Source organism: Tursiops truncatus, chromosome X, assembly GCF_011762595.2.
Source record: "Tursiops truncatus isolate mTurTru1 chromosome X, mTurTru1.mat.Y, whole genome shotgun sequence".
NCBI classification, from domain to species: Eukaryota; Metazoa; Chordata; class Mammalia; order Artiodactyla; family Delphinidae; genus Tursiops; species Tursiops truncatus.
The window spans coordinates 57,115,224-57,136,713 of NC_047055.1; the positions used below are offsets into that span (position 1 = coordinate 57,115,224).

Sequence of the window (21,490 nt, forward strand, 5' to 3'; positions counted from 1 at the left end):
TTTGAGTTTCATTAGGTCCCATTTGTTTATTTTTGGTTTTGTTTCCGTTTCTCTGGGAGGTGGGTCAAAAAGGATCTTGCTGTGATTTATGTCGTAGTGTTGTGCCTATGTTTTCCTCGAAGAGTTTGACAGTTTCTGGCCTTACATTTAGGTCTCTAATCCATTTTGAGCTTATTTTTGTGTATGGTGTTACGGAGTGTTCTAATTTCATTCTTACACACATAGCTGTCCAGTTTTCCCGGCACCACTTACTGAAGAGGCTGTCTTTTCTCTACTGTATATTCTTGCCTCCTTTATCAAAGATGAGGTGACCATATGTGTGTGGGTTTATCTCTGGGCTTTCTATCCTGTTCCATTGATCTATATTTCTGTTTTTGTGCCAGTACCATACTGTCTTGATTACTGTAGCTTTGTAGTATAGTCTGAACTCAGGGAGCCTGATTCCTCCAGCTCCATTTTTCGTTCTCAAGATTGCTTTGACTATTCGGAGTCTTTCGTGTTTCCATACAAATTGTGAAATTTTTTGTTCTAATTCTGTGAAAAATGCCAGTGGTAGTTTGATAGGGATTGCATTGAATCTGTGGATTGCTTTGGGTAGTAGAGTCGTTTTCACAATGTTGATTCTTCCAATCCAAGAACATGGTATATCTCTCCATCTATTTGTATCATCTTTAATTTCTTTCATCAGTGTCTTATAATTTTCTGCATACAGGTCTTTTGTCTTCTTAGGTAGGTTTATTCCTAGATATTTTATTCTTTTGGCTGCAATGGTAAATGGGAGTGTTTTCTTTATTTCACTTTCAGATTTTTCATCATTAGTGTATAGGAATGCCAGAGATTTCTGTGCATTAATTTCTGCTAGCATCTTTAGGATTCTCTGTGTATAGTATCATGTCATCTGCAAACAGTGACAGATTTACTTCTTCTTTTCCGCTTTGGATTCCTTTTATTTCATTTTGTTCTCTGATTGCTGTGACTGAAACTTCCAAAACTATGTTGAATAAGAGTGGTGAGCGTGGGCAACCATGTCTTATTCCTGATCTTAGTGGAAATGTTTTCAGTTTTTTCACCATTGAGGATGATGTTGGCTGGGTTTGTCATATATGGCCTTTATTTTGTTGAGGAAAGTTCCCTCTGTGCCTACTTTCTGCAGGTTTTTTTTTATCATAAATGGGTGTTGAATTTTGTTGAAAGCTTTCTCTGCATCTATTGAGATGATCATGGTTTTTTCCTTCAGTTTGTTAATATGGTGTATCACGTTGATTGACTTGCGTATATTGAAGAATCCTTGCATTCCTGGAATAAACCCCACTTGATCATGGTGTATGATCCTGTTAATGTGCTGTTGGATTCTGTTTGCTAGTATTTTGTTGAGGATTTTTGCATCTATGTTCATCAGTGATATTGGCCTGTAGTTTTCTTTCTTTGTGACATCCTTGTCTGGTTTTGGTATCAGGGTGATGGTGGCCTTGTAGAATGAGTTTGGGAGTGTTCCTCCCTCTGCTATATTTTGGAAGAGTTTGAGAAGGATAGCTGTTAGCTCTTTTCTAAATGTTTGATAGAATTCGCCTGTGAAGTGATCTGGTCCTGGGCTTTTGTTTGTTGGAAGATTTTTAATCACAGTTTCAATTTCAGTGCTTGTTATTGGTCTGTTCATATTTTCTATTTCTTCCTGATTCAGTCTTGGAGGTTGTGCATTTCTACGAATTTGTCCATTTCTTCTAGGTTGTCCGTTTTATTGGCATAGAATTGCTTGTAGTAATCTCTCATGATCTTTTGTATTTCTGCAGTGTCAGTGTTACCTCTCCTTTTTCATTTCTAATTGTATTGATTTCAGTCTTCTCCCTTTTTTTCTTGATGAATCTGGCTAGTGGTTTATCTATTTTGTTTATCTTCTCAAAGAACCAGCTTTTAGGTTTATTGATCTTTGCTATCGTTTCCTTCATTTCTTTTTCATTTATTTCTGATCTGATCTTTATGATTACTTTACTTCTGCTATCTTTGGGGTTCTTTTGTTCTTTTTTCTCTAACTGCTTTATGTGCAAGTTTAGGTTGTTTATACGAGATGTTTCCTGTTTCATAAAGTGGGATTGTATTGCTATAAACTTCCCTCTTAGAACTGCTTTTGCTACGTCCCATAGGTTTTGGGTCGTTGTGTCTTCATTGTGATTTGTTTCTAGGTTTTTTTTTTTTATTTCCTCTTTGACTTCTTCAGTGATCACTTCGTTATTAAGTAGTGTATTGTTTAATCTCCATGTGTTTGTGTTTTTTACAGGTCTTCTCCTGTAATTGATGTCTAGTCTCATAGCGTTGTGGTCAGAAAAGATACTTGATACAATTTCATTTTTATTAAATTTACCAAGGTTTGATTTGTGACCCAAGGTATGATCTATCCTGGAGAATGTTCCATGAGCACTTGAGAAAAATGTGTATTCTCTTATTTTTGGATGTAATGTCCTATAAATATCAATTAAGTTCATCTTGTTTAATGTATCATTTAAAGCTTGTGTTTCCTTATTTATTTTCATTTTGGATGATCTGTCCATGGGTGAAAGTGGGGTGTTAATGTCCCCTACTATGAATATGTTACTTTCAATTTCCCCTTTTATGGCTGTTTGTATTTGCGTTATGTATTGAGGTACTCCTATGTTGGGTGCATAAATATTTACAATTGTTATATCTTCTTCTTGGATCGATCCCTTGATCGTTATATATGTATCTTTGTCTCTTCTTATAGTCTTTATTTTAAAGTCTGTTTTGTCTGATATGAGAATTACTACTCCATCTTTCTTTTGGTTTCCATTTGCATGGAATATCTTTTTCCATCCTCTCACTGTCAGTCTGTATGTGATTCTAGGTCTGAAGTGGGTCTCTTGTAGACAGCATATATATGCGTCTTGTTTTTATATCCATTCAGCCAGTCTGTGTCTTTTGGTGGGAGCATTTAATCCATTTACTTTAAGGTAATTATCGATATGTATGTTCCTATTCCCATTTTAATTGTTTTCGGTTTGTTATTGTAGGTCTTTTCCTTCTCTTGTGTTTCTTGCCTTGAGAAGGTCGTTTAGCATTTTTATAAAGCTGGTTTTGTGCTGCTGAACTCTCTCAGCTTTAGCTTGTCTGTAAAGGTTTTAATTTCTCCCACAAATCAGAATGAGATCCTTGCTGGGTAGAGTAATCTTGGTTGTAGGTTTTTCTCCTTCATCACTTTAAATATGTCCTGTCAGTCCCTTCTGGCTTGCAGAGATTCTGCTGAAAGATCAGCTCTTAACCTTATCGGGATTCCCTTGTGTGTTATTTGTTGTTTTTCCCTTGCTGCTTTTAATATGTTTTCTTTGTATTTAATTTTTGACAATTTGATTAATATGTGTCTTGCCGTGTTTTTCCTTGGATTTATCCTGTATGGGACTCTCTGTGCTTCCTGGACTTGATTAACTATTTCCTTTCCCATATTATGGAAGTTTTCAACTATAATCTCTTCAAGTATTTTCTCAGTCCCTTTCTTTTTCTCTTCTTCTTCTAGAACCCCTATAATTCGAATGTTGGTGTGTTTAATGTTGTCCCAGAGGTCTCTGAGACTGTCCTCAGTTATTTTCATTGTTTTTTCTTTATTCTTCCCTGCAGTAGTTATTTCCACTAGTTTATCTTCCGGGTCACTTATCCGTTTTTCTGGCTCAGTTATTCTGCTATTGAATCCTTCTACAGTATTTTTAATTTCAGTTATTGTGTTGTTCATCGTTGGTAGTTTCATCTTTACTTCTAGGTCCTTGTTACATGTTTTTGGCGTTTTGTCTATTCTATTTCCAAGATTTTGGGTCGTCTTTACTATCATTATTCTGAGTTCTTTTTTAGGTAGACTGCCTATTTCCTCTTCATTTGTTAGGTCTGGTGGGTTTTTATCTTGCTCCTTCATCGGCTGTGTGATTTTCTGTCTTCTCATTTTGCTTATCTTACTGTGTTTCGGGTCTCCTTTTTGCAGGCTGCAGGTTCGTAGTTCCCGTTGTTTTTGGTGTCTGTCCCCAGTGGCTAATGTTTCAGTGGGTTGTGTAGGCTTTCTGGTGGAGGGGACTAGTACCTGTGTTCTGGTGGATGCGGCTGGATATTGTCTTTCTTGTGCGCAGTCCACGTCTGGTGGTGTGTGTTGGGGTGTCTGTGGACTTATTATGATTTTATGCAGCCTCTCTGCTAATGGGTGGGGTTGTGTTCCTGTCTTGCTAGTTGTTTGGCATAGGGTGTCCAGTTCTGTAGCTTGCTGGTCGTTGAGTGAAGCTGGGTGCTGGTGTTGAGATGGAGATCTGTGGGAGATTTTTGCCATTTGTTATTATGTGGAGCTGGGAGGTCTCTTGTGGACCAGTGTCCTGAAGTTGGATCTCCCACCTGAGAGGCACAGCACTGACTCCTGTCTGCAGCACCAAGAGCCTTTCATCCACATGTCTCAGAATAAAAGGGAGAAAATGTAGAAAGAAAGAAAGAAAGAAAGAAAAGGCAAGAAGGAAACAAAGGAGGGAGGGAGGGAGGAAGGAAGGAAGGAAGGAAGGGGAGAAAGAGAGAGAGAGAAAGAAAGAAAGAAAAAGAAAAGGAAAAGAAAGAAAAGGGAGAAAGAGAGAAAGCAAGGAAGGAAGGAAGAAGGAAAGGAAGGAAAGGAAAGAGGATAAAATAGCATAAAGTAAGAAAATAAAATAGTTATTAAAATAATTAAGATAGTTTTTTTAAAAAAGAAAAAAAAAAAAGACGGATAGAACCCTAGGACAAATGGTGACAGCAAAGCTATACAGACAAAATGTCACACAGAAGTATACACATACACACTCACAGAAAGAGGAAAAGGGGCAAAAATAGTAAATCTTGCTCTCAAATTCCACCTCCTCAATTTGGGATGATTCGTTGTTTATTCATGTATTCCACAGATGCAGGGTACGTGAAGTTGATTGTGGACCTTTCATCTGCTGCTTCTGAGGCTGCTGGGAGAGATTTCCCTTTTTCTTCTTCGTTAGTACAGCTCCGGGGGCTCAGCTTTGGATTTGGCCCTGCCTCTGCATGTACGTCGCCAGAGGGCGTCTGTTCTTCGCTCAGATAGGATGGGGTTAAAGGATCTGCTGCTTCAGGGACTCTGGCTCACTCAGGCCGGGGAGGGGAGGGAGGGGCACGGAGTGCGGGGCGAGCCTATGGCGGCAGAGGCCGGTGTGATGTTGCAGCAGCCGGAGGAGCGCCGTGTGGTGTCCCGTGGAAGTTGTCCCAGGATCGCGGGCCCCTGGCAGTGGCAGGCTGCAGAAGTTCCTGGGAGCGGAGGTGTGGAGAGTGACCTGTGCTCACACACAGGCTTCTTGGTGGCAGCAGCAGCAGCCTTAGCCTCTCATGCCCGTCTCTGGGATCCGCGCTGTTAGTCGCAGCTCGCGCCCAACTCTAGCTCCTTTAAGCAGCACTCTTAATCCCCTCTCCTCGCGCATCAGGAAACAAAGAGGGAAGAAAAGGTCTCTTGCCTCTTAGGCAGGTCCAGACTTTTTCCCGGACTTCCTCTTGGCTAGCCGAGGTGCACTAACCCCCTGCAGGCTGTGTTCACACCGCCAACCGCAGTCCTTTCCCTGCGCTCTGACCAAAGCTGGAGCCTTAGGCCCCAGCCCCGCCCGCCCCAGTTGGCGAGCGGACCAGCCTCTCGGACTGGTGAGTGCCGGTCCGCACTGATCCTCTGTGCGGGAATCTCGCCGCTTTGCCCTCCACACCCCTGTTGCTGTGTTCTCCTCCGCGCCTCCGAAGCTTCTCCCCCTGCGCCACCCGCAGTCTCCGCCCCCGAAGGGGCTTCCTAGTATGTGGAAACCTTTCCTCCTTCACAGCTCCCTCCCACTGGTGCAGGTGCCGTCCCTATTCTTTTGTCTCAGTTTTTTCTTTTTTCTTTTGCCCTACCCAGGTACGTGGGGAGTTTCTTGTGTTTTGGGAGGTCTGAGGTCTTCTGCCAGCGTTCAGTAGGTGTTCTGTAGAAATTGTTCCACGTGTAGATGTATTTCTGGTGTATCTGTGGGGAGGAAGGTGATCTCTGTGTCTTACTCTTCTGCCATCTTCCCAATTCCCCCATCTATCGATAGTTTTTATTGCTTTCTGTGTCCTGTCTGAGAAGTCTTTGTCTACCCTGATTGTCAGATTTCTGATATATATTTACTAGTTATAAATTGATGTAGCCCTTAAAAAATTTTATTTAGGTCTTGAAGCTTTCACCCAGTAGTCAGAGCTTCTCATTTAGGACCTTATGGTGGCTTAAAAGAAATCTAAATATCTCAACAAAAAATTTAAAGACAGTGGTTTTTATCACTGCTTCAGGGTTATTTTTTTCAACACTCAGGATATTTTATAGTTTTGTTGAGTGATATATTTAGAGGATGGGAAGGGATGGCAGAAGTGTATTATTCTCAGGCAAGGGAGAGGAGAGTATAAATTTGCTATGGGAAAACTCTAACATCCCTCTCTTTTCCCTCCTTCTCTATACTGGCTATTACCCACCTTCTCCTTCCACTGTTGTCTCTGATCCAAGGGATCATAGCTTCTAGGCTTCCTTGATTCCAACACCTAGAATTGTTAGTATAGCTGAAATTTTTCCTGAATTTTAAAGCTCTGTAGAGATCTGGATAGTGTAGGAATTTGCATCATCCCCAAGAGAATTATCAGATTATAAGTAAAGTAGTGATCTGTATTAATAGACCTACTTTCAAAGGTGTTCAGTTTAACCATTTTCTCTGTTAGAGCAAGCAGTGATTTTTGGTAAAATATTTGAGCCTAAAAACTGACTGTTCTTGAGACCAACCAAGAGTTGATTGAGGAGAAATCTATCAGAATTTTTAGAGGATATCCAGTAGCATTATGGATGAGTAATTTTAGATATCATCTTAAAGGTTTTAGTTTTTGTTTAAAAAAGACCTTTTATAGATTTTTATTTCATTAGAGAAGGATACAGAGAAGCAAAAATGTAAACAAAACCAAGAATCTCTCAGAATTAAAGTAGATATTGTAGGTGGGTTTGAGTGTACTTTGGGGCTCATCATACAAAGAATCAGTATAACGTGATGAGTTTTGCAAGGATTGGGAAGCCCTGTGTGTAGTGCTGAGAGTTCTGGTTGCCAAAAGTCTGCTACTTACAGAAGTTAATCAGAAGTCCAGTGTCTACAAGGTTTACCTGATCCTAGCTAGGAGACCTCTGGGTTCTCTAAAATGGAGTGATCTTCACAGGACTGTGGAGTGAAGAATAGTTTACCCAGTTACCAGTGGAAATATTGTTGTTGTTATACTTATCACAGAAGTCTTGATGTGAATGACTGTGTCCCAGGATCTACTTTTATTTGTGGCCCTGAAGGCTTAGAATGGCACAGGGCCTTCCAGCAGATCTCGAGTAGCCAATTATATATGTGTATATACAAAATTTATTTAGGCATGGGAGATGGGTTTGGTGGCGGTGCTAGCAGTGGATATTTACTGCTTGTGGAAAACTTAGCAGTTTTTTCCAGTGGCTTTCTTTGAGATCTACCAAGATTTTCTTCCCAGCCATTTTTATTAACCCAGGAGTGAGATTTGTTTATGTTAAAACAAATGTACTGCTCAGTGACCATATCAGGATGTTCACAATCACATGATCCAGTGGCACTTGATCAGTGCTGAAAGCTCTAAGGAGGCCAAAGCGATCTTTTAACTCCTTATACAATGAAAAGTTGACTTTGAGATCTGAAAGGCCCACTTCTATTTATTTTGTTCTACTGTCTCCTCTAATCTCAGCATCCCTATTATGTGTGCTTTTGAACTCTGGGGTAGCAATGTTGAAAATGACATGGGATGAAGATCAGTGACTTGATTTTTTTATACCCTTTTCTTTACTCTTATTTTTTATTGTTACAGAAGAAGCTACTATGGAGGAAACTGGGCCAGTTTTAGCTTTTCAGGACTGTTGTCCTGGCTAAAGGAACACCAGGTAAAGTTCTTATCTGATTTTTTAATCTACTAGGTTATATTTTGTGTCACGTAATAACCCTGCATTGAAGAAGACACTAAGTTTCCTCTGTAATATAGGATTGATAACTTATTTACTTATTTAACAAAAACTGTGCAGTCACCTTTTCAGCTAATATTTTTCCAATACCTCTAAAATATAGATTTCACTTTTTAAGTATAAACAGATAACATTGGCTGAAGAATAAATCATATATGTTTCATACCGTTTGCTAATTACTCTGTACGCCCAAATATCAGGCAAGATTTTTTTTCTCCCAGTCTTTCAGAAAAAATATTTCAGTCCTTATAAAATCTCACATATTACTAGTTGTTCTTTCAGTTAGTATGTTTTGGAAAAAAACCTAAGTGTTTGGGGAAGATACATTAATTTGAAATGATCTCAGTCATTGGTGGTTTTACATATTTATAGAAGTCACCTGACAGAATCATACCTGACAGTAAAAACAAAATGCAAGGAAAGAAACAATATAAATTTAGTAATTTTTTTCCCTAAGGGTAGGATCTCACTACTACAACTGTTGGATATCATTGTAAAGAAGTTTTTAGAGATCATTTACAGCGTACGTTTAACACGGGGAGTTGATTGTCATGCAGTTTACCAGTTTTTATGAGACATTAAAAAAACTGTCCTAATTTTATGTAAATGGTGCATGTGGCTTGAAATGGAATTCCTACTGAGAGCATCATACATAGAATCAGAAACTGCTGTATCTCAAAAGGGTTCAGACATTTGGGAAAGGAGGATGATAGACTCTAGAAAATTGTATTCAGTTAACTAAGAATAATATAGCTAAGACTTAACTAAGCACTTACCATGTACCAAGCTAAGCATTTTAGTTTTCTTGATTGATTTAATGGTATATATGACTCAAAAAGTGTAGTGATGACAAAGACATTGACATTGAAGATACACTGAAGATTCAGTTTGAATCTTATTATTGTATGAAATGAGAGTGTGGAGAAACAAGCAATATTTGTAAAGTAACATTTCATGTAATGACTCAAACTATGTATGAATCAAGAAAGTAAATGTTATAAATAGATTCATTTAACTGTTTAAATGAATATGCCTCAAATATTTTATGTTGATCAGAAACCCTTTTTTGAACCTTATCCTTGGGAAGTGTGTGTGAGGATCACCTCATGTTGAGTCATATTCAGTACTTCCATGCAAAAATTTAGTCTAGATTCTCAGAACAACAGCAACAAAAATACCCTAATTGTCTGAATGGAAAATTTTTGGTGAGTGAAGGGATTTTTAAAAAATAAACTTTGGTAATGGGTTAGATTTATTAAAACAAAATATTTTTGTAGATGTTCCTTTTATTTTAATGCTTCTTTTACTCCAACATCTTGACTCTGTCACCATATCCTTTTTCCCTTCACTCTCTGTCCCTGGTCCATAGTTCTTTTTTCAGGCTGTTAACCCCTGTCTATATGTTCAAAGTTCCTGTACTTCACCTCCTCTTCTATTTATGTTGGGATGTTTAATGCTGTCTAATAATTACACTTGATAATAAGAGCCATCTGCCACTACTTTTCTTCAGCTTAAAATATTAAATTCAGGACAGTGCAGCCTTTTAAAAATAATTATTGCCCTACTTTATGAAATCTGTAACTTTAGAAATTTTCTGAGGTGAATTTACTTAAAACAAAGGCTACTGTAGTTATATTTCACTACTAGTTTGTTGAGTATATATAATACGTTAAAAAAATTTTCTCTCTGAGAGATGGGTAACAAGTGGATTAAAATTTTAAACAGATTAAAAATTGATCCTTGACCTTTGGAAAAGGTTTATCTTGACATCTTCAAAAATCCCCTGTATTCAAATATTGTATCATATAACTTTCTCCATAAAATATAATTAGGAATTATTGAAAAACTTAAAGAACCACTTTCAGTCCTTAGTGAGAGTTTATATACTTTGTTATACATTCTTGTTTTTATTGTATTTCTAAATATAAAATATTCAGGTTGATTATTATAAAGTCCTTAGTTATATTGGGCTGAGTACTTTTCAAAAATACTTTTACATATAATTAAAATTTGACACAGCTAATGACCAACCTTCAAAAATCTGAAAGTAAGCAGAATGAAGTAATTTTGGGTCTGCTTTTTTAACAACAAAATGTAAAACTTTATTATTAATAAGTAATATGTGCCTTTTGATGTGATGAGAGGCAAAGCATGAATTTAGAAAGGTATAAATTTTATCAGAAAAGTAGAGGTTCAGAGTACCCAATTTAATTACAATTTCTTATCTGTATATTGTTTAGGAAAACAGTGATATTGTAAATGAATGCCCACTGTGGCAAGAGAAGATCCTTGAAAATGAAGAAGCTATTGCTCTTAGCAGGAAGGACAAAACCATTCAACATGTGGAAGTGTTTTGTTATGCCAGGTATGAAAATTATTTATTTACAATAAACTATGTTCATGACTTCTTATTCACATGTCTTCAGAAGAAGCCAGCAGTAAGAATTTATATGGCACTGGTTGCTACAAGTCTACTTGATATGCTGGTTTGCATTTTTTAAAATGTAACATTAGTTTTGTTAGGTTTGTTCATTTGTATTATTTTTTAGATTCCACATATAAGCGATACCATGTAGTACTCGTCTTTATCTGACTTATTTTATTTAGCATAATACCCTCTAGGTCCATCAGTGTTGTCGCAATTAAACTTCAAAAACCAACAAACTCATAGAAAAAGAGATCAGATTTGTGGTTACCAGAGACGGGGGTGGGGGGGGGTGGTGGTGGTGGCAGGGTGCGGGGAGGATTGGATGAAGGCAGTCAAAAGTTACAAACTTCCAGTTATAAGATAAATAAGTACTAGGGATGTCATGTACAACATGATTAATATAATGAACACTGCTGTGTGTTATATACGCAAGTTGTTAAGAGTCAATCCTAAGAGTTCTCATCACAAGGAAAAATATTTTTTCTATTTCTTTAATTTTGTATCTGTATGAGATGATGAATGTTCACTAAACTTATTGTGATAATCACTTCATGATGTATGTAAATCAAATCATTATGCTGTATGCCTTAAACTTATACAGTGCCGTTATGTCAATTATATCACAATAAAACTTTTGTGGAAGAAAAACATAAAACTTTCAGTTGTGGAAGAAAAAAATAAAACTTTCAGTTTTCTCTGTTTAGATAATATATTAATGACTTATAATTTACTGAGCTCTTTTATTTTTACTTTTTATTAAAAAAATTTTTGTGGCCGCACTGCGTGGTATGTGGGATCTTAGTTCCCAGACCAGGGCTCAAACCCACACCCCTTGCAGTGGAAGCACGGAGTCTTAACCACTGGACCTCCAGGGAAGTCCCGTGAGCTCTTTTAAATACATTATCTTATTTGATCCTTACAATGGTCCTGTGCTAGGATAGAGCACATAGTATTAGATTTTTCACAGAGTCCTCAGTGGAGCTCAAAGAGTTTAATTTGCTGAAGGTCACATAGCTTGATAAATATCAAGGCCATACCTAAGCTAGATAGTGGTGGAGTCCAAGATTAAAGCCCAGGGTTTTATAATCCTAATTCAGTGTTCTTCTAACTCTTAGATAACAGTCAGTGTAGCAAAATGGAAAATTATAATTTTGAATTAAAGAAATCAAATTGAGTGGCCATGACATCTGGGGGCATGTTTTTGTAAATCAAGAGAGAAGTGGGGGGAAAGTAATGTTTTCAGTGTCTCCTTCTCAGTGAAAGAATTCATTATTTTAAAACAATTGGAATAGTTTATTTTTTCAAATGACATGGTCGATGGGCTGAAAGGTAACAATCACATAGTTCACTTCAACTGTTATGGAGTTATGGAGTTGAGGGTTTTAGAAATCAGACTGTCAAGCTCTTTAATAGTAATTAAAACTTAAAATCCAAGATACTAGAAATTTTTCAGAACCTGTACTGTCATCATACATATCCTTGCTGTGGTACAGTGGTAAGCGTGACCTGAGCCCGTGAAAAGTTGGGGAACCTGTGGTTGATTTCTTAACCTATATTCATATCTGTCAGGTGACTAGCATTTTCTGCCATTAATACATAGTTAATTTTCTATGATTTTCTGCAAAAGGACAGCCTTTGAAATATCAGATACAGATTATAATTTGCATAATGCTAAATGGCATTCAGTATGGAAAGGTATAACTCTCTGATATTGTTTAGACCCAGCGTAGACAGATCTAGAACAGAAGGTGATCTCAAGTGAAAATTCATACGCTTTAATGAAACCAGGAATAAATATTTGGTAACTTTCTTGTGTGTCCATGAATACTACTTGACTAGAATATAGTGACAGTCACACTCAGGCCCTTTGAGAGGTACTTTTGCTATTTCAAGGCCTTTGATTTCTCTATGCTTCATGACAATTAGTGTTTATGGTTTCTGGTGACTGAAATGACACATTTTGAGTGCAGAGGAAATCATCTCGTTTTTTATTTCTGATCTCTACAGTTTCATTTTTGGAACTTCTCAAAGTGATAAAAGATTGGTGGTGGAAGGTTTGTTTTAAAACAGAGAAGTAGGACTCTGCTGTATATTTTCATTGCCCATTAGAGGTTGGAACAAGAGGTGAACTGGGATAATGTTCTATATGTCTTCATTTACTTGGAAAGGGTAGCTAGTTATTAATGCCATAGTAAGCAGGATGAGCCCTGAGAGCATCCAGTGGGGGAATGTACAGAAAATCTACTTGTCTATAATAAGTGCTACAAACATGAGTAAACAGGAATAACAGTACCTTTCTTAGCCCCAGCCAGACTATGGCATCCTTAACCTTTTGGATCATGACCACAAACTTGGCATTATATGAAAAGGGCTAGGGCCAAAATACCTGTCACAGAGATTTACTTTATATGAGAATTCATCACCCAGGACCCACTGGCTTAAATCAGAATCCTTGTTGAATACATATTTCTGACAACCCTATTTTCTGGTTTTCCTACTATAGTAGTTTAAAGCAGCAAATAGGAAAGGGGTGTCTGCTGGAGGCAGGCACACTGAGAACCACACTGAGACCAGGGTTATACTCCTGCCTTTATGATTCAACTTACTGTATGATACTGAGCAAAAGATGTCCTCTTGGACTAGGTCATCTCAGAAGTCCCTATGGGCTCCAACATGCTGCTGTTTTATGTGTTAGTTGATAGAGTAACAGAGGAAAAGTAGACAGAATCAGCAAGCTGAGAGCAGGCTTTGGGCCATTTAGTGTAGGGGCAAATGGCTTTGAATCAGGATCCCTCAAAGACATCACTGTATTATAGCACAGTATAACAATTGATGATCATAATTCTATCCCGATGTCTTCAGGAAAAAGTTAAATTATGTTCTCTCTACTCCACTTGAAAAGGTGGGGGTATTTGAAATACACTTTAGAAAGATGAATATTAAAACTGATTAGAGGGCTTCCCTGGTGGCACAGTGGTTAAGAATCCACCTGCCAATGCAGGGGATGCGGTTTCGAGCCCTGGTCTGGGAAGATCCCACATGCTGCAGAGCAACTAAGCCCATGCGCCACAACTACTGAGCCAGTGCTCTAGAGCCACAACTGCTGAGCCCACGTGCCACAACTACTGAAGCCCATGCACCTAGAGCCTGTGCTCAGCAACAAAGAGAAGCCACCTCAATGAGAAGCTCGCGCACAGCATCGAAGTGTAGCCCCCGCTGGCCGCAACTAGAGAAAGTCGGCGCACAGCAACAAAGACCCAACACAGCCAAAAAAAACCAAAAAAACAAAACTGATTAAAATAAAAATTTTATCATTTTAAAAGATTACTTTTGGTGCTCTTAGAAAATTCCCTCATTTTCTCCCTAAGAAAGGATATCACTATGTAGTAGATCCTCGACGTTCTTGTGGGATACATCACAAAATTCCTTGTGAATCCCCTTTTGTAAATATGTAATGAAGAATATGGTGCAGGTTCCTGGCTTTTTGTTGTTATTGCTGTTTACATATGTGTTATTGATGTTACTGTTACATTTTGTGGATATAGTGTGTGTGTGTGTGTGTGTGTGTCTGTGTTTCATTCTGTACAGTTTTAACACATATGTGGGTTCATGTAACCATCACCACAGAGAACAGATCAGTTCCATCACCACAGGGATCCCTCCTGTTGCCATTTTATAGCCACACTTCATCTCCTTCCCCAAAGTCCTAACTCCTGGCAACCACTAATCTGTTTTCCAACTCTATAATTTTGTCATTTTTGAGGACATTATGTAAATGGAACTGTACAGTATGTAACCTTTTGCCACTGGCTTTTTTCGCTCAGCATAGTTACCCAGAGATTCATCTAGGTTGTTGCTTGCATCAGTATTTTGTCCCTTTTTATTGCTGAGTAGTATTCCATGGTAGCAATGTACCACAGTTTATTTAGTCATTCATCCACTGAAGAACATCTGGGCTGTTTCCATTTTGTCTGTTACAAATAAGAATGCTATAAATGTTGGTTTACAGGATTTTGTGTGAACATAAATTTTTATTTTTCTGGGATAAATGCCCAAGTGTACAATTCCTGGGTCATATGTATGTTTAGTTTTAGAAGAAACTGACTTTTCCAGAGAAGCTGTACCATTTTACATTCCCACCAGGCATGTGTGAGTGATTCAGTTTCTCCGTATCCTCACCATCATTTGGTGGTGTAACTTTTTTAGTTTAGCCAATCTTATAGGTGTGTAGTAGTGATATCTCATTGTGGTTTTAATTTGCATTTCCCTGATGGCTGATTTTGAATATCTTTTCATGTGCTTATTTGCCACCCATATGTCCTTTTTGGTGAAATATCTGTTCATGTCTTTTGCTCATTTTTTAATTGGATGGACTTTTTTTTTCCTGTGGAGATTTAAGAGTTCTTTATATATTCTAAATGTATCCCTTGTTAGATATGTGGTTTACAAGTTTTAATTTTTGTATAAGGTGTGAGGTTTAGGTCAATGTTCATTTTTTTTAACCTATGGATATCCAGTTGCTTCAGTACTATTTGTTGAAAAGGCTGTTTTTCCTCCATTGAGTTACTTTTGCATCTTTGTCAAAAATCAACTGACTGTACTTGGATGGTCTGTTTCTGGATTCTGTTTTCTGTTCCATTGATGTCTATGTCTTTTCCCACACCAGTATCACACTGTTTTGATTACTGCAGCTATACAGTTGGACTTAACATCAGTTTGAATGATTTCCCTCAATTTATTCTTCTTTACCAAGATTGTTTTAGCTGTTCTACAGTTTGTGCCTTTCCATATAAATGTTTTAATAAGCCTGTCCATGTCTAGAAAACATTGCTGGAATTTTGATAGGAATTGCACTAAAGTTACAGATCAACCTGGGGTGAATTGACGTCTTTATTATTTTGAGTCTTCCAATCCATTGACAAGGTAGGCCTCTCCATTTAGGGAGGTCATCTTTGATTTCTTTCTACAGGATTGTGTAATTTTCAGCATACCAGTTCTGTACATGTTTTGTTAATTGTATACCTAAGTATTTAATTTTCTTTGGAGCCAGTGCAATTGTAAGTGGTATTATTGCTTTTTTAATTTTGGTTTTCACTTGTTCATTATTCATATCTAGAAATATAATTGGTTTTTATGCATTCATCTTTTATCCTGAAATCTTGCTGAACGTGCTTATTCTAGGAATTTTTTGGTAGATTCCTTGGGATTTTTGCATAGGAAGTCATGTTTTCTGCAAAGAGGAACAGTTTTACGTCTTCGTTTCTATTGACTTTTTTTTTTAGTCTATTTTCTATTGAGAGTCATGTGTTTTCTGTCCATAGCCACATACTGCAAGTTAATTGTATTTTCTACTTATCCTTAGGCTCACTTAATGAGCATTTTTTTCATAAAGGAAGTTATTATCACTTCCTGAGGACTTTGTAATTATACACTAACGCTGGGCAATCATTTAGGTTCTCTCACTTGCTAATTATCTTGATCTTGTACACTACTCTCTCAGCATATGCAAGTCAAATCCACAATCTGACCAAATGACAAATTACCAAAAACCTTACACTTTAATGGTCATTCATGCCAAGAGTTTATTTAGTTGCATCAGGCATATAGAGAGAAGTCAAACCTCAATCCCTGGTAAATTATGCATATAGAATATTGTTTTAAATATTGATATTTTGGTAAATTTCCAAAATATCATGTAAAGATAGCTTTATAATGATATGAATGCTGAAATATTATGACTTGTCTTCCCATCTTAGACCAGATGAGTTAGCTTATAGAGTTGACGTTTATTAGGCCAAAATCTATGGCTTGATTCTTGTAGATGTCACTTGATATTTCATCAAGGAAGAATAGTGTCTATCTCTTGGCCACAAACAATATTATAGTCATAACCAGTAGCCTTTTGATTTTTAATCTTTGATTACAAGGAGGACAGGGCAAGGATTCAAGTAGATCAGTGCAAACCCATCACCACTGCTTGGAAAATACCTCAAACTACATGGCAAGTCAGTAACACCATATTCTAATGTAAACATATAGGATAGCACATTATTTTTTTTTATGATTGTTGACTTTACTTATTTTCAAAAATAATTCTTAAGTGTTCAATCTAAAGGTTTTAGTGATCTTTTGAACTTTAAAGTTAGTATTTTTTGGTTATTGCATAGTTAGGCTAAATATTAAAATAGAAATTGTAGGGATTAGTCTCTTTTCATAACTTAAGTCCAGTTAACACAAATTCTATAAAAAACTACCCAGATTGTTTTGTTTTATCAGTGCTTTGTTACCCTGAATGCTGCTTGTAATAGGTGAGTTAATCTCTAGTTTGGGCCAGAAATACTTTTGCTATACATAGATTATCTTTCTTTGAAACAAATTTTGTGATTATACAGTTGACTTATAGAAGGGAAGAATAAAAGAACTATAGCATTTATTGGATATTATCTTTGTGGTAGCTGCTATAACTTGCTTCCTTACATATTTTATTTCATTCAGTTTCATTTAATCTGTGCTATGACCAGGGAGAGCCAGAGATAGGAGAGCCAGGATTTGAGCCCACATCTATCTAACTCAAAAGTTTGTGCTGTTTCCATTGTGTCACATTGTATTTCAGGAATCAGATAAATACATGTATGCGTATCAAGGAAGCCATTCCACCAAGTGAATAAAGTATTTCCTTTGTGAAGACTAGCACCTAAAGAAGTACATTTACTTCTTTAATTTACTAGAGTAGTGTTTAGAATTGTAAAGTAATTATACCTATATTGGGGAATGAAAGTGCCTAACTCCCAATGTTCGGAAGATAAGGGATGAATCCAGTAACCTTTAGTTGTTGTGACTGTAGTTTGTACGCCACAAGATACAGTAGTTTAGGTGAGGGGATAAAAGCAGCTGCTATTTCTGGTTTTAAATATCCAACAGAAGATGAAAAGGCACAGTACATTAATCCACGCAAACCCAAACAGTTCTTAGGTAAAAGATGATTGCCTATTAATTGCATAATGTCATGTAGTTTCTTTAGTGAGAAGAGATTTTTATCTTTCTAAAATATTGGCAAGAACTTGTACCTTTTCTGTCCTTTCTTTTTTTGCATAATACTGAACATTGTTTCCCCTGTTCTGGCGTGATAATGTTAAAACAGGATGAAAACTTGCTTCTTAGATTTATAGACGAACCAGCTCTTTCATGGATTGATACTAAAATAAAGACATTGTAATACTCATCTAAAATTCTGTTTATTTACTTTAGGTTCTAAAACTTTAATTAAAAAATTTTATAAGTAACATGAGCCTTTTAAGCAAAAACGTAATAATACCAATAAGAAAGAAATACAAAATTTAAAAAAAATGAAAAATCACGTATAAGTTTTATAATTTAGAGGAAGCTATAATTTACCACTGTGTACAAGTAAGTTTGTTTTAGGCTATAAGTGACACAGTGCCCAACTAAAAGTGGATGGGTAGGTGGGAGGGTAGGCAGGTGGGTGAGTTGGTTGGTCCTGTTGCAGAATTCACTAATTGAGAATCTTAATCACATCAGAGTTGGGGTAGGTCCCCAGCACTTCTCTTAGCTTCCTGTCCAGAGTTACAAGATAGTTGCCACGATTCTGAACAGGTTTTCACACAGCAGAAATCTCAACGTGAAATGAAGGGGGAGAGATTTTCTTCTAACATGTGTATGCTTTTTTTTGTTTGTTTGTTACTATTATACTAGGGAGTCTTTACCAAAGCCCCCAGCAGATTCTCCCTTGTCTCGTTGGCTAAAACTAGATAACCAGCTCACTCTTAAATCAGTCACTAACAAAGGGCAGTAAAATTACCATAATTGGTTTTAATCAGTCATGATCCATCCCCTAGTCCTGGGTATCTTCTGCCTGATATTGGAACAAAATTGCAGCTCTTGTGGCAGGGAGGAAGACAGTAATCGTTGTTGAGTAGGCAACCAATAGTACCTGCTGTACACCACCTTATGCTATTTTGTTCTTGGAGAAATGTGACAAGAGGTTGATACTTCAGCTATATTCTACTGTACGTGTTAACATTTTAAGTTGGTAACAAATAAGGAAATATATCTACCAATATATTATATTGCAGCAATTCAAAATCGACTACAGTGGTTTTTTTATATTACTGTTTTCTGGAACAACAACTTTTTGATAGTCTGATTCTTATGAGTAACCATTAAACATTTATTTGCAGGAATAAACAGCTGGGTAGCAGTGTAACGTGTACTGTGCAAATCAAAAGTGAATGGCCTTAGCACAAAGTGCATACATCAAAGTAAAAGAATACAATTTCTGCAACAAGCTATACTGTGGGGAAAAAAGGTGCAAATGACTGAAAAATAAATAGTGAACACCTGTGCTGAATAAATTAACCAGCTGGTTGGCAATTTTTCATTTGACTTATCTAAAAGGGTGACTGTTACAAGGCATTAATAAGACATATTCACTTTGAGGTGTTCCCTTGTTACTACCATTAATTGATAAGCAATACTAGATAATATCAGAATTTATACCCCTAAATTCTCAGAGTTATATGTAGATTGTGGCAAGCGGTAAAAAGTGCATTCAACTAAGCAGTTATTCAGCAGTTGCAATTAGGTAAAATTATCTCAAAAATACTGTTACACTGTATTGTAAATATCCTTTGAAATTCAGATAAGCAATATGTGACATTAGATTTCATCTGTCAATTTATTTTCATATTGAAAAATTTTATAAGAACTAATGATGCAGATTTTTCCCCTTTGTATGTTAAAATCATAGTAGTGTTTTAGAACTCAAAGTTTCCCTTGAGAGCTTATAATTCAGCCACATTCATTTACAAATGGCAAATGTGTTTTTATACTTTTCAAACTTTAAAATTAATAAAATTGAGTTATTATTCTGAGGTGTTCTCCAAAGTTTGAATTATTTTTTTAAGAAAAAAAATTTTTTTTAACCACAGTATAAAGTTTTAAATTTGAGGGACGATAAGTCCTTTTTGATGAACAGAATTTTGCTTGCTGAGGAATTAAGTGGAATTTGGGGAGTTTTCTGGTGTCGTTATAACTTCTAGTTAGGTATTAAATTCAATGTTGGCAGAACTCCAAAAAATATTTTAGTTGTCGTTAATGGAAAGTAAGGAAACTATAGTGTTTCTATTGCATGTGTTTTCCATAGTGCTAGGAATTTCACCAGATTATGATGTTGAGAATAGTAAAACTTAATAGCTTATGCATGTAAAACAAATTCACAAAGAATAACTCCTTTCCTTAAACTTATACCCTTAATTAAGTATTTGGACTTATATTTTCCAGATTGTCCAGTACTGGTTAATGCATTTCATTCACTCTAGAAAGCTCTCTTTTTCAGAATATAATAGAGAGCCACTGACCAGATAGTAGCTGTGCTCAATTTTCGTGGTGTCATCATCATGCTCTGTAATAAGAGAAATTGCCATATTCTGTCTTACCTGTAAAGTATAATTAATTATCCTGCCATTTCTTAGTTTAATCTTTAGATGTGGAACTTTTTGCTGAAAGTTGTCACCTTAGATCCCTCATGGAACACACTTTGGTTTACTGGTTTTCAAACTAATGAAAATGAATACAAAGCATGAACAATTCTGTAGAAAATATACAAATCACATTTCATATTATTGCTCTTCATTTTTAATGTTGCTTAATGGCAGTGGTGCTCTTACGTGGTTATGTGGCCAGAGAGCTTTCAACATGTGATTACAAACCTAAGAACACATGTTTTGAGTTGCCTGTTGACCTGTGGGAAATTTAACAATAGCTTAGGTTTGATTAATATCTCATGTTTGATTAACCTTTTGGAGTTTATGAAAAATACTCTTCATATATGTTAGCTCATTAATCTTACAAAACCCTCATGAAAGTTAAGGCAGATGAATGATCTCCCATTTCATAGATGGGGAATCTGAAAGGTTAATAAATACATTCAGGACTAGAATTTTCCCACTACCATTTCCTAGATCTGAAAATGGTTTTGACATTAATGATTTCATCCTTTTTTCATTAGATTTAATTGAAATTACTAGATTATAACAGTAACCATGGTATTTTATTTCTTAACATTTAAAATAAGTTATTCTTTCCTTGTAACCTTTCTTATTGTAGTGTTTTTTTGTGTTAATTTCAAAGAGGCACTTTTTGTTCACTGCCCACAAACTTTTTTTAAATTATTTTTTTTATTTTTAATTTTTTTAAAACTCTTTATTGGAGTATAATTGCTTTACAATGGTATGTTAGTTTCTGAGTGAATCAGTTATACACATACATATGTCCCCATATCTCTTTCCTCTTGTGTCTCCCTCCCTCCCACCCTCCGTATCCCACCCCTCTAGGTGGTCACAAAGCACCGAGCTGATCTCCCTTTGCTATGCGGCTGCTTCCCACTACCTATCTATTTTACGTTTGGTAGTGTATATATGTCCATGCCACTCTCTCACTTTGTCCCAGCTTACCCTTCCCCATCCCCGTATCCGCAAGTGCATTCTCTAGTAGGTCTGTGTCTTAATTCCCGTCTTACCCCTAAGGTTCTTCATGACCATTTTTTTTTTACATTCCATATATATGTGTTAGCATACGGTATTTATTTTTCTCTTTCTGACTTACTTCTGTCTGTATGACAGACTCTAGGTCCATCCACCTCACTACAAGTAACTCAATTTCGTTTCTTTTTATGGCTGAGTAATATTCCATTCTATATATGTGTCACATCTTCTTTATGCATTCATCTGTTGATGGACACTTAGGTTGCTTCCATGTCCTGGCTATTGTAAATAGGGCTGCAGTGAACATTTTGGTACATGACTCTTTGAATTATGGTTTTCTCAGGGTATCTACCTACTAGTGGGATTGCTGGGTCATATGGTAAATCTATTTTTAGTTTTTTAAGGAACCTCCATACTGTTCTCCATAGTGGCTGTATCACTTTACATTCCCAACAACAGTGTGAGAAGGTTCCCTTTTCTCCACAACCTCTCCAGCAATTATTGTTTGTAGATTTTTTGATGATGGCCATTCTG

At 36.5% G+C, this 21,490-nt stretch overlaps 1 protein-coding gene across 5 annotated transcripts in view; it reads left to right on the forward strand.

Moving 5' to 3' along the window:
* The window catches only part of CHM (CHM Rab escort protein), a 198,197-nt gene that overhangs the window by 46,577 nt on the left and 130,130 nt on the right, over positions 1-21,490 (forward strand). For all 5 annotated transcript variants that reach the window (XM_033849258.2, XM_033849259.2, XM_033849260.2 and 2 more), the window contains 2 exons: positions 7,876-7,948; positions 10,267-10,391. In XM_033849258.2, the coding sequence (XP_033705149.1) occupies positions 7,876-7,948; positions 10,267-10,391 (198 nt within the window). The remainder of the gene's footprint in view (positions 1-7,875; positions 7,949-10,266; positions 10,392-21,490) is intronic.